This window comes from Mercenaria mercenaria, chromosome 5 (assembly GCF_021730395.1).
Source record: "Mercenaria mercenaria strain notata chromosome 5, MADL_Memer_1, whole genome shotgun sequence".
NCBI classification, from domain to species: Eukaryota; Metazoa; Mollusca; class Bivalvia; order Venerida; family Veneridae; genus Mercenaria; species Mercenaria mercenaria.
The window spans coordinates 1,462,925-1,476,036 of NC_069365.1; the positions used below are offsets into that span (position 1 = coordinate 1,462,925).

Genomic DNA, 13,112 nt, shown 5'->3' on the forward strand with positions numbered 1-13,112 from the left:
ATGTACAAACAACCTAGATTTACAAGGTATTATGATTTAGGTACAGACGATGGGGAGAGACTATCATTCCAGTCTCCTAATGGACCAGCTGTAATGAAGAGACAAGGTAGCAAACTCTCGTATGGATCTAATGATTCCAGCGGGAGCAGCACAAGTATAAATAAGGTATTATGGTTTATGTCAGTAAGGGAAAATATTAATGCCACAGGTCTCTAAGTAAACAGACGAAGAGGCATTTGTAATACAGTTAAACGTGTTGTAGAGGTCACCTGTATTAAACAGCTGCTCACGTTAAGCATAATGTCAGCAAAGTTGTGGAACTGACATTTGTTCTAATTTCTACCCGACTTAAGCAGCCACCTGCCTTGAGCAAACACATTTTGTAACTTCCTTGTCTGCCTGCTGAATACAGGGTTAGCTGTAATTGATATCATTTGCAGGGCATTTTATTTAGAGTCTTTAGTAATTAATGCCATTTATATGTTGGTGAATGCATACCTCTGAGGTTAAACTGGTAATGATAATAAAATGAATGCATTGTATTGGCCCTGTCTTCAGTAGCTAAATTTATTTAAGAATTCTCACTTGAATACTCAATTTGTAAGGAAGTTTGATGTCCTTAAAATAGAAAACTGCATGAAAAGAAATATGAACCGTTTTATTTGGTTTAAAAATGTGTTGACCAATCAGGTAGCTAATAGAAGTTTTGCAAAAACAAACTCCTGAAACCTAATAAACTCATCTAATGTCCATTTTCTAGTTTAATTGTGTTACATGTATTGTACTAAATAGATACCAATTCATAAATAAATGTGTTCTTTATATTTCTGTAATTGCAGATTAAGTCAGGAAGTAAGAAAGGATCTATGTATGATGTGGAAACATTGAACAGAAGTTTCAGCAGAGATGGTAGTAAAGCTTGCGACATCAAGTATGTATATATGTACTCCCTACATCAATGGGCTGTTGTCATAAGTTGTATCTCATTTATTGCTTGGCTGATTGTGTCAGCTACCAAGCGATGGAATGGCTGATTGTCCTAAAGTTTTAAAACAGTAGGTAGGTAGGTCATAAGGCTACCAAGCAATGGAATGGCTGATTGTCCTAAACAGTAGATAGGTAGGTCATAAGGCTACCAAGCGATTGAATGGCTGATTGTCCTAAACAGTAGGTAAGTCATAAGGCTACCAAGCGATAGAATGGCTGATTGTCCTTAACAGTAGGTATACCAAGCGATGGAATGGCTGATTGTCCTAAACAGAAGGTAGGTAGGTCATAAGGCTACCAAGCAATGGAATGGCTGATTGTCCTTAACAGTAAGTATACCATGCGATGGAATGGCTGATTGTCCTAGACAGTAGGTAGGTAGGTCATAAGGCTACCAAGCGATGGAATGGCTGATTGTCCTAAACAGTAGGTAGGTAGGTCATAAGGCTACCAAGCGATTGAATGGCTGATTGTCCTAAACGGTAGGTAAGTCATAAGGCTACCAAGCGATTGAATGGCTGATTGTCCTAAACAGTAGGTAGGTAGGTCATAAGGCTACCAAGCGATCGAATGGCTGATTGTCCTAAACAGTAGGTAGGTAGGTCATAAGGCTACCAAGCGATAGAATGGCTGATTGTCCGAAACGGTTGGTAGGTAGGTCATAAGGCTATGGAATGGCTGATAGGTCAGTAGACTACCAACTAATGGAATGGTTGATTGTTTCAAACAGTGAGTAAATAGGTCGGATTGTGTCTTAGACAGTAAGTAGGTATGTCATTGGGCTACCAAGGGATTGAATGTGAGTGTTATCCCATGTTTATATGATTTCAATTTGAATGAGTTTTATGTTTCAAAACTAACAGTTTCTTTTGAAGAGGTTTTTAATTGCATCCAAGAAATTGAATATCTGATTCCGTTTGAATATAATGGTAAACATTGCATGTTTAGACATTTATTTTTACAGACAATATTTACTGTAATGCTTTTGTGTTTCTAGTCTTTACATTTCAAATGTGATTCTTACGTTTCAAGGCTAACACATCAAAACTTGAAATATATTTTCTGATCTGTAACAGTTTTGAGTTGGTACGTTATTTCTCTGTTAAAAACATATATCAGTTCAGTACAGTCTCTGATTATAACTTTTGTTTTATAGATTTACAAAAGGCTTGAACAACCAGCTGTTTCACTATGTGAACTTTGACAAGTTTGAGGGCATATACTTAAGTCCAACACCTTTTGATCTTGCTTCAACACAAGGTTCAACACATCAACACTTGCTGTTTAACTTCTATGGTGCATGTTTGAGAATACATGATTCCTTTGAAAAGTGTGTAAAGAAAAGGGTGAGTATCTTAATATCTATGGGTGGGAGGGTCTCCATGACTGAGTAGTTATGGTAGCCAACTTTGAATCATGGCTCCTCGCTCCTGTGGTAACAGAATCTGCTGTAAGTAGAGTTCTTCCATCTAAATTTCCAAGAGGTTTTTTTCAGTTTTAGTTAAAAACAGTTAAAGCAGCCCTCTTAATAGAGAGTATGCAAGAAAAGCACAAGTTTCAATATTGCACATAAATTTACAGTCAGAGCAATGTATTGAGGTAAAAAATTTCAGTTAACACGTAGCATGTTGGACATGACTTATTCTGCCTTTGCGACCAGTGTAGATCATGATCTACACTGTTCGCCATTCAGTCAGTATTCTTTTGGTAAGCGTCCGTTTTAACAGTTAACGATACCTGTCCAGGTTGAAAGATGGACAAGTTCATTATAAAAATTTAGCAGGGTAAGGGTTAACATAATAATAAGACATATGACAGATGTTAAGAAAACAATTCTTCAAAATTGGTTTTAACAAGCAACTAGTATATTTTATGCTTGTAACAAAAACAACTGTGGCAGCCACATTTTAAACAAAGCCATTATGGTCTTTTAACAGAGTCATTCATCTGGCTTACAGAGGGCTGCTGGTCTTAGGTCTTTCTTATAGAAAGGAAGAGTGTTAAAACTGTTTTAAAACTGCTGAAGCAATATATGAGGAAGTTGAAGTTCAGAAGCAAAGCCTGAAGACATATTAAACTGATTCTTGTATGACAAGATTGAAATGTCAACATTTTGACCAGACGGCTGTAATTTTGCTTAAACTGTCAATTATAAATGAACAATTTTCATGTAAAATTTTGTGGATTATCATACTTTACATTATCTTGAAAAATTAGTTCTGTTTGATAAAAATCTTCTTGTTTTATTATTTCTATTTGTATTACAACCTTTGTATTTTCCTAGGTAAAAAGAGAAGATAAGTTTGCAGTGTGTAGTTTAGAGGAAGGTGTGATGTTTACCTGTCAGATTGGTCTGTCAACAGATCTTAAAAAACAACCTCCACTCATCAGGTACTGGGTAATAGGGTAAGTTTATTGTAGAACAAATACCCTCTACACTGATTTCATGTTTTTGATTACCAGGATTTTTTTTTACATAACTCTAGTGGAAAAGGATATATTTCAGGCTTTAAAAAATAGATTTTCAGACTTTTGATTTTTCACCAAATCACAGGCCTATTATACTGTCAGAACTGTATAGCTGATCCCCTCCTGATATTTGCCACAGCTGTACAAAAGAAGTAAACATTTTCCCTTTCTTTCCACCAACAAACAGTACAGTGTTTTGCCTATAATGAGAGACCACTGTCCTGTTAACAGTAAACACTTCATTTCTGATGGGTGTTTCAAATAGACGGGTTGAATTGTATTTGCAGAAATATTATCTTCAATATAGTTTCACCACTTGATGCAAATAGTGCATGATCTGCAAGATGAGAAAAAAAGTTGCTTGTTTTTCTTTTTTTTCACCAAAATGAAACTTGTTGGAACGCAATGCATTTTATGGATTATTGACCAACCTCTATCTTGCGACCTGGCTAACAGTATACACTTCTGTGGCTAGCCAGCCGGTGGCAAATAGTCAAAAGATATGAAAAGTTGAGGGCAATAAGTTTTGATTATTACATGACTCCTGATATAAGTTGCTGGTCCATAGTTTGTAGTATTTATTTGTTAATAGTTCAACACAAGTTTGCTGTGTTATAAAAGTAAAAATGTTTGGGACAAAAATACACAAAATTTATTTCTGATGCCATGCATTAAAACACATACTGAATGGCTTGTTGGTTAGAAGTTTAAAAGTTTTGACCAGTAAACCATCAAATAAATATACACAATTAAGTGAGACGGTGGTCCAATGGTTTAGGTGTTGGCTGCTCAACTCCCGGGGATTGTGGGTTCGAACCCACTGGAGTGAAGACCATGCCTTCTCAAATGACACCAGTACTGGCTTTTCCAGGAAGCAGACTCGAGAGTGGTTTGAATAAGCTTGAAGTTTGCATCAAAATTGAGCTAAAATAAATTAGTATAAACTAAGTGTATATTGTTGACTGTCAAGACATTCTGTAAGTGTTTCATTACATGACATCAGAAATCCTAATTTTAATATTTCAGACGGAGATTTCCTGATGGACATGAAATGTTTGTGTGTTTAGAAGATGGTGCTCCACAGTGTTTGTTAGAACTTGCTTTCACATACAACTTTGGATTGACTTGAAGGCAAATTTCTAGTTTGTTTTCAAGGGCTGGTGCTCAATAGGAAGTGATACAACTAGTCTTGCACCTTGCTGGTAGCATTTAAGATTTTGAAGCCAGGAAGGAATGTATGGAATAGGGGTAGCTCAACATACTTCTCTTCTACAAATATAAGTTTGCATTCTAAAGTTGGAAATTAAGAAATGCTAGAACTTAGTTGAAGGTTGAAGGAACAGAATCCTGAGAACAGTTGTCAAGCATGAGGGACACCTATTAACCTGGATGTTGTGGAGACAGAAGTATCAGAACAATCTGCAAATGCATTCAGTGTTGTAAAATCATATCACTATACTTTACATCATCAAAGTTATAAAAAAAAAATCCTGTTGAAAGGTTCCGTCTTAATATAATGGTATGTTAACTGTAAATTCCATGCTGAAGCTAAATATATGTAAGAGCAGCTAAAGGAAGAAATACTTACTCATGTTTCAGAAATGAAGAACTTGTAAATTTCGTGGTGAAGTTGACAGGTTGAAATGATTTGAGGGTTTTACAGGGAATGTTAGTTTATGATTCTGTAATGCAGCAAAGCAGTTGCTGAAATCAGATTCAGATGTGTGGTAGTTTATGACCTTTCCAAGTTATGTGCAGAATTTTTTTTAAATTGTTGTATTCTTGAATTCTTACTACTTCTTTTGTCATTATGCTACAATAAATAAAAAATTTATAAATTAATGATAGATACTACAATATGATACATAAGTGTGTCCTGTAGAGAAAACAATGTACTAGTTTTAGAGAGATATGTGCTGAGTGTACAGACATCTAAAAACTACAATGTACAGCTATATGTAACCATGCAGTGACTTGACAACCAGTCTAGACTCTGTATGTAGCCATGTCTTGCCGCTTTCATCATCCAACAAGAGATTATAGTTGATGCTTTCATATTCTATTTGATAAGACAGGTGTATGAATAGTAGAGAAGTTAGTATTATGTTAAATGAAATGACAGCTTAATAGAGTCTGAATAGAATACAGATGAAACCTTCACCTCTTACACTCTTCTTAATGTTGTCCTCTATGTTATAGGATTTATATTCAGCCACATTTTGAAGTTTTTAATTTACATGTAATATCAAATTACAAGATTCACTTGACAGACAGTGATATAAAAACCTTGTTTGCTTTCCTAAAAAATTTTCACACGACTTTAATCAATTACAAATGAAACTTGTGTGAATTACACCCTGCTGTGATTTCATGTTTACTGTAATTACTAAACCTATAGTTGTATTAAGCCATAAAAAATCACCATTTCTGAACTGAATTAAGTTGTGATGTATTTTATTTTTGATAGTATTTGACATAATTCTATTACAGTTTTGGTTTAAATAAATTGCTTGTTTTGTTGAGTGTAGTTCAGCTGTCAAATACACACAAAAAATGAATACCAGTTATATAATATCTGCATTTTGAGAAGTGATATCTCCCAAGCATACTATACAATTTGACAATATTAGAAATTTGATCAGATTTTGCACACTCCTTTCTGTCTTTATCTAGTCAGAAGTCTTTATTTTTTATCAATCCAGAATGTATAGATTCAGGAGTTCAAAGTTGCATATCATAATTTGGTTGTATGGGTAACTATGAAAATATAACAGAAATATTCCAAGTATGACAGTCATGTTTTTTCAAAGCTTGATTGGTCAAACATGCATAAAATCACAGGTCATTGTCCTTTCCTTTGAAAATGCTCTAAAATGTTTCCATAAAATGTACCCATAACATTGTCAAAGGATGTTATAATATGAAAAGTTTCAACAATATTGTTCCAAGAGATGCTATATTTGATGGTCATACATGAAAGTTTCAGCACAGTATGCTTTTAAATAGTTAGATTTGTACAAAATACAAATGTACCTATATTCTACTTTAAGATTTGTTGATGCTCTGTTGATAGAAACTTCAGTTTTGAATTTATCACTCACAAAGTAAGCTTAATATACATGTTTCTAGACAGGTATTTGTCAGTTTATATAAGTATAACATGTATATAGCAAATGCAGTAAGATCAGTAAATGTCTTTTTTTCTATGTTATTTAGTAATAGTTGCTATAGTAACAAGCACCTGTTAGATACATTCAATGCTTCTAGTGAATTTCAACTGGTTGTATCTGCACTAGCTATGTATTGTTTTGTCATTTGTTGAGACTGAAGTTCTTGTTGCTATGTAACAATATCAGAGGTAGAGTTAGAGAACATATCACTTTTTATAGAATACTTTAGATATCATACTCATCATGTCATACCGTCCATTTTATTTACATAATATCTACCATATTGACATAAATAGAATGAAATATGTCATATTTAAATGTTTATATCATTTATAATTATTCTATTTTTCATCATAATGTTGTTACCACAGAAGTGCCATCTTAGGTGCCTTTTAGTAGTAGTAATTGTTTTCTGTTTCTGAAATTTCTGGACTTTTGTCATTTTTTCCAAAGTTATGAAAGGCAACAGCTAAACAATTTAGTCTTGTAAATACATGTTACTTTTGGAATATTAGTTTAATGGCAAAAGTTACAAAATAGTCATATGAAATCATGTAACCTTTGAAGTTTAGTTCAATGCCAAAAGCTACATATTAGTCTTGTTAATATATGTAACCTTTGGAATCATTGTATGATGCCAAAAGTTACATATTGGTCTAATTAAACTTTTAATGCCAAAATGTTTTGGAATACAAGTGTTTGAACTGAGTGTAATTAATTGACTTGAACCCAAGATTAGTAAATACAAGAGGCTGCAATTTACACGACAAAATTTAATTTATACTTTTGTTCAAATAGCTACATTGTACTCATTCAGAGTCATTGTATAAGATAAAACGGTATATGATTGTTAGCTCATCTGATTTTTTGAAAAAAAATGATGAGTTATTGTCATCACTTGATCGGTGTCGGCGTCGGCGTTGCCTGGTTAAGTTTTATGTTTAGGTCAGCTTTTCTCCTAAACAATCAAAGCTATTGCTTTGAAACTTGCAACACTTGTTCACCATCAATAGCTGACCCTGTACAGCAAGAAACATAACTCTGTCCTGCTTTTTGCAAGAATTATGGCCCCTTTTGGACTTAGAAAATATCAGATTTCTTGGTTAAGTTTTATGTTTAGATCAGCTTTTCTCCTAAACTATTCAAGCTATTGCTTTGAAACTTGCAACAGTTTTTCACCATCATAAGCTGACTCTGTACATCAAGAAACATAACTCCATCCTGCTTTTTGCAAGAGTTATGGCCCTTTTTGGACTTAGAAAATCATGGGTAGGACAATTTTTAGCTTGACTATTCTTCGAATAGTCTAGCTATTCTACTCACCCTGGCATCGGCGTTACACCTTGGTTAAGTTTTTGCATGCAAGTACATATGGCCATCAGTTAAAGGCATATAGCTTTGAAACTTATTTTTTCTTAATCTAGGTCAATTACCAACCTCACTGGGTCAAGTCCCATAACTCTGACATGTGTTTTGAGCAAATTATGCCCTCTTTTGGACTTAGAAAATTCTGGTTGAAGTTTTACATGCGAGTTACTATCTCCAAAACTAATGCAGATATTGAATTGAAACTTCACATGTGTCTTTGGGGTTATAAAACTAGTTGATAGCAGCAAGTCCAATCACTCTGACCTTCATTTTGGCCAAATTATGCCCCCTTTTGGACTTAGAAAATTCTGGTTAAAGTTTTGCGTGCAAGTACATTCAGCTATTTCTAAAAGGCATATAGATTTGAAACTTACTTTTTCTTTTTCTAGATCAATTACCATCCTCACTGGGTCAAGTCCCATAACTCTGACATGTATTTTGAGCAAATTATGCCCCCTTTTGGACTTAGAAAATTCTGGTTAAATGTTTACATGCAAGTTACTATCTCCAAAACTAATGCAGATATTGAACTGAAACTTAACATGTGTCTTCGGGGTTATAAAACTAGTTGATAGCACCAAGTCCCATAACTCTGCCCTTCATTTTGGCCAAATTATTCCCCTTTTGGACTTAGAAAATTCTGGTTAAAGTTTTGCATGCAAGTACATACAGCTATTACTAAAAAGCATATAGATTTGAAACTTATTTTTTCTTTTTCTAGATCAATTACCATCCTCACTGGGTCAAGTCCCATAAATCTGACATGTATTTTGAGCAAATTATTCCCCCTTTTGGACTTAGAAAATCCTGGTTAAAGTTTTGCGTGCAAGAACATACAGCTATTACTAAAAGGCATATAGATTTTAAACTTATTTTTTCTTTTTTTAGATCAATTACCAACCTCACTGGGTCAAGTCCCATAACTCTGACATGTATTTTGGGCAAAATATGCCCTATTTAGGACTTAGAAAATTCTGGTTAAAGTTTTACATGCAAGTTACTATCTCCAAAACGAATGCAGATATTGAATTAAAACTTCACGTGCCTTCGGGGTTTTAAAACTAGTTGATAGCAGCAAGTCCCATAACTCTGATATGCATTTTGGTCAAATTATGTCCCCTTTTGAACTTAAAACTTTTTTGATTTTTAACCTTTTTGGGTAATATTTTCCTGCTTCTGGGACAATATTTCGAATAGTCGAGCTTGGCTGTCTTATGGACAGCTCTTGTTCTATTATACAAAAAAAAAATCAGATGAGCGTCAGCACCTGCAAGGCGGTGCTCTTGTTGTATATTATATTGCCAGTACCTAATAAGGCCAACTATAAACTTCACCAAGTTAATATTAATGCACTTCTTTGTCCTTTGTATAAAGTCATATACGATTAGTCCCTATTGCACTAAAATGTTGACACAAATTTAAGATATGTTTTGTGATATTGCTATAAATGACTCAATTTGCGGAATAGCTGGTCTGCATATGTAGAAACTGTACTAAATTATATGTTTAGATTGTGATAACTGATTAGTGCTGTATATAGTTTTTGTATGAGTAGGTTTATTATTTTGTATAACCATGGTGCCAAACTTTTTTTAGAGCTTTAATCGTCTAATAATTTGTAGTGTTGTTCTAACATTCTTTTTTTTATTGTTATTTTTTTGTGTTTTTCAATATTTATATAATTTTGTCAATTATATTACCTCAGTTGACTTGAGCATATGCCATTTTTCTATATTATTTAAAGATGTTGAAAATAGGGGACATAGATATATTACAAAAATTGCTTTTTTTTTGAAAAAAAGATTTTCAGATATAATTTGTTTTGTTGTTTGATTACAAGGGCCATACATAGTTAAAAATACAGTATAGAGACAGATTGTCAGTACCAGCGGTCATCATACTGGTAATCTTTATAATAACATACTAAGTCTTGTTATATAATAAAATTTGTATTCTTATAAAATTCAGTGGAAAATTTTAAATTGACTTCAGTAATTATACCCCCACCAAACATGTTTGAGGGGGGTATATAGGAGTCAGTTTTGTCGCGTCGCGTCCCGTCCCGTCCCGTCGCGTCCCGAAATCTATTATCTCAGTTATTACCAAATGGATTTGATTCAAACTTAAAATACATGTTCCACCTTATCACCCACATCATGTGACACAAGGTGCATAACTCTGACACTAAGTTTTCATGAATTATGTCCCCTTTTACTTAGAATTTAAGGTTAATTTTGTTGTATTTTCACTATATCTGAGTTATTACTAAATGGATTCGATTCAAACTTAAAATAGTTGTTCCACCTCATCACCCAGATCATGTGACATAAGGTGCTTAACTCTGACATAATTTTTTTATGAATTATGTCCCCTTTTACTTTAAATTTAAGGTTGATTTTGATGTATTTTCACTATATCTCAGTTGTTACAAAATGGATTTGATTCAAACTTAAAATAGATGTTCCACCTCATCACCCACATCATGTGACACAAGGTGCATAACTCTGACACCAATTTTTCATGAATTATGCCCCTTTTTACTTAGAATTTAAGGTTAATTTTGATGTATTTTCACTATATCTCAGTTACTACTGAATGGAAATGATTCAGACTTAAAATAGATGTTCCACCTCATCACCCACATCATGTGACACAAGGTGCATAACTCTGACACTAATTTTTCTTGAATTGTGTCCCCTTTTACCTAGAATTTAAGGTTAATTTTGATGTATTTTCACTATATCTCATTCTGATTGGCTTAGAGCCAAAGGGAAGTAACCTTTTTTAGCTCATCTGATTTTTTGAAAAAAAATGATGAGTTATTGTCATCACTTGAGCGGTTGTCGGCGTCGGCGTCGGTGTCGGCGTCGGCGTCTGCGTCGGCGTTGCCTGGTTAAGTTTTATGTTTAGGTCAGCTTTTCTCCTAAACTATCAAAGCTATTGCTTTGAAACTTGGAATACTTGTTCACCATCATAAGCTGACCCTGTATAGCAAGAAACATAACTCCATCTTGCTTTTGCAAGATTTATGGCCCCTTTTGTACTTAGAAAATAATCAGATTTCTTGGTTAAGTTTTATGTTTAGGTCAACTTTTCTCCCAAACTGTCAAAGCTATTGCTTTGAAACTTGGAATACTTGTTCACCATCATAAGCTGACCTGTACAGCAAGAAACATAACTCCATCTTGCTTTTTGCAAGATTTATTGCCCCTTTTGGACTTAGAAAATCAGTTTTCTTGGTTAAGTTTTATGTTTAGGTCAGCTTTTATCCTAAACTATCAAAGCTATTGCTTTAAAACTTGCAACACTTGTTCACCATCATAAGTTGACCCTGTACAGCAAGAAACATAACTCCATCCTGCTTTTTGCAAGATTTATGGCCCCTTTTGGACTTAGAAAATATCAGATTTCTTGGTTAAGTTTTATGTTTAGGTCAACTTTTTCTCTTAAACTATCAAAGCTATTGCTTTGAAACTTGCAACACTTGTTCACCATCATAAGTTGACCCTGTACAGCAAGCAGCGTAACTCCATCCTGATTTTTGCAATAATTATTGCCCCTTTTGGACTTAGAAAATCATTTTCTTGGTTGAGTATTATGTTAAAGTCAACTTTTCTCATAAACTATCAAAGCTATTGCTTTAAAACTTGCAACAGTCTTTCACCATCATAAGTGGACACTGTACATCAAGAAACATAACTCTATTCTGCTTTTTGCAAGAATGATGGCCCTTTTTAGACTTAGAAAATCATGGGTAGGACAATATTTCTATTACACAAAAAAAATCAGATGAGCGTCAGCACCCGCAAGGCGGTGCTCTTGTTTAACTTTTGTACTGAGTTTCTTCCTCTTTAATTCAAGGAATTAGTCTATTTTTAGAAATCCTATTTTTAGATTTTCAATATTTTAGGTATTTTTCTAACTTTTTTATTATAAGTCCTATGTAAAAAGTAAATACATTTTTCTGTGGTAACATGTGTCGGTAAGACACTTTTTTGTATTCACTTTCAGTGTATCTCTAATATTAGAGATTTTTTATATTTACTAGTATTACTATACTAGTATTATACTAGTATTACTTATATGTGGAAGCCCAGGATGAAGTACTCCAAAGACTAAGTATTTTTAAGATTTCTTATGGTTGCCATTCTTCTGTGACAAGACCGTATGGTGGGGGTATGAGTCACTCCTGTGACAGTTCTAGTTGGCTTTAGTATTAGAAATACAGTTTATATTTCTGATGTGGCACTATGGCCTCTATGGCCAAGTGGTAAAGGTCTCTTGCCGCATAATCCTGGGGGTTTCAAGCTCTTGAAGAAGTCATCTGGCTGGCAATAGGGCTAGGGTTCTATCCAGGTAACTGTCTCTGAAATCATGCCTGGATGAGCATATGAGATCCTCGTCTGTAGTTTAAAGCTTGAAAGTCACTATTTGGCTTTCCTTGTGTTGGTGTGACTTAAAACCTGATACACTTCCATTTAACCAATTAAACTACTACCTCTCAATGTTTTTGTTCATTTGTATGTACATTAAATTTAGGAAAAAAGCTTTTTTTTTCAGATTTTTATATGACCAAGTCCCTGTTACAGGAATGGTGCAGCTTTTTCACATAATAAAAAAATCATATTTATTTTGTTTAAGGCATTAGAATTTTACTTTCTTTTTGTTTTAATTGCTTGTTCACGAATTAGAGAAAAAAGTATGTTACTGCCTGATGGTCTTTCCATTTGTTTGTTTCTCTTTCTGTCAGCAGAAAGTGTGACAGATCTCTGTCATTTTTTGTAAGATTGTGTTTTGATTTAGTCACAACACACCTTCCATTTTATTTTGGGAACTGATTATAGCCTTTATAAAATTGAAAGTTATAACATTCCTTTTGTTAATCCTTCATCTAGTTAACAAAAAGTCATTAGAACGAATTGCAAAAGAATATTTTTTATTTCATTTTCTCAGGTTAGTCAAACTACATTCTGTGTAAGCTTTTAAGCATTCCAAATATTACACAGTTTTGTCACTTGTTGGGATATTTCTTTGGTTAAGATACCCTGACTTGTTTTGCAGGTATTCTAGAAAACATTCTTTACTTTTCACTCCAGTTTCAGCTCAGCTATGCTAAGT

General features: G+C 33.8%; 1 protein-coding gene across 1 annotated transcript in view; it reads left to right on the top strand.

The window, feature by feature from the left end:
• Positions 1-11,036, top strand: part of LOC123558068 (protein inturned-like) — a 68,334-nt gene extending 57,298 nt beyond the window's left edge. Inside the window, exons 13-17 of the mRNA XM_053542489.1 lie at positions 41-165; positions 840-931; positions 2,144-2,333; positions 3,272-3,393; positions 4,483-11,036. Of these exons, the coding sequence (XP_053398464.1) occupies positions 41-165; positions 840-931; positions 2,144-2,333; positions 3,272-3,393; positions 4,483-4,585 (632 nt within the window). The 3' untranslated portion in view covers positions 4,586-11,036. The remainder of the gene's footprint in view (positions 1-40; positions 166-839; positions 932-2,143; positions 2,334-3,271; positions 3,394-4,482) is intronic.
• The last annotated feature ends 2,076 nt before the right edge of the window (positions 11,037-13,112 follow it).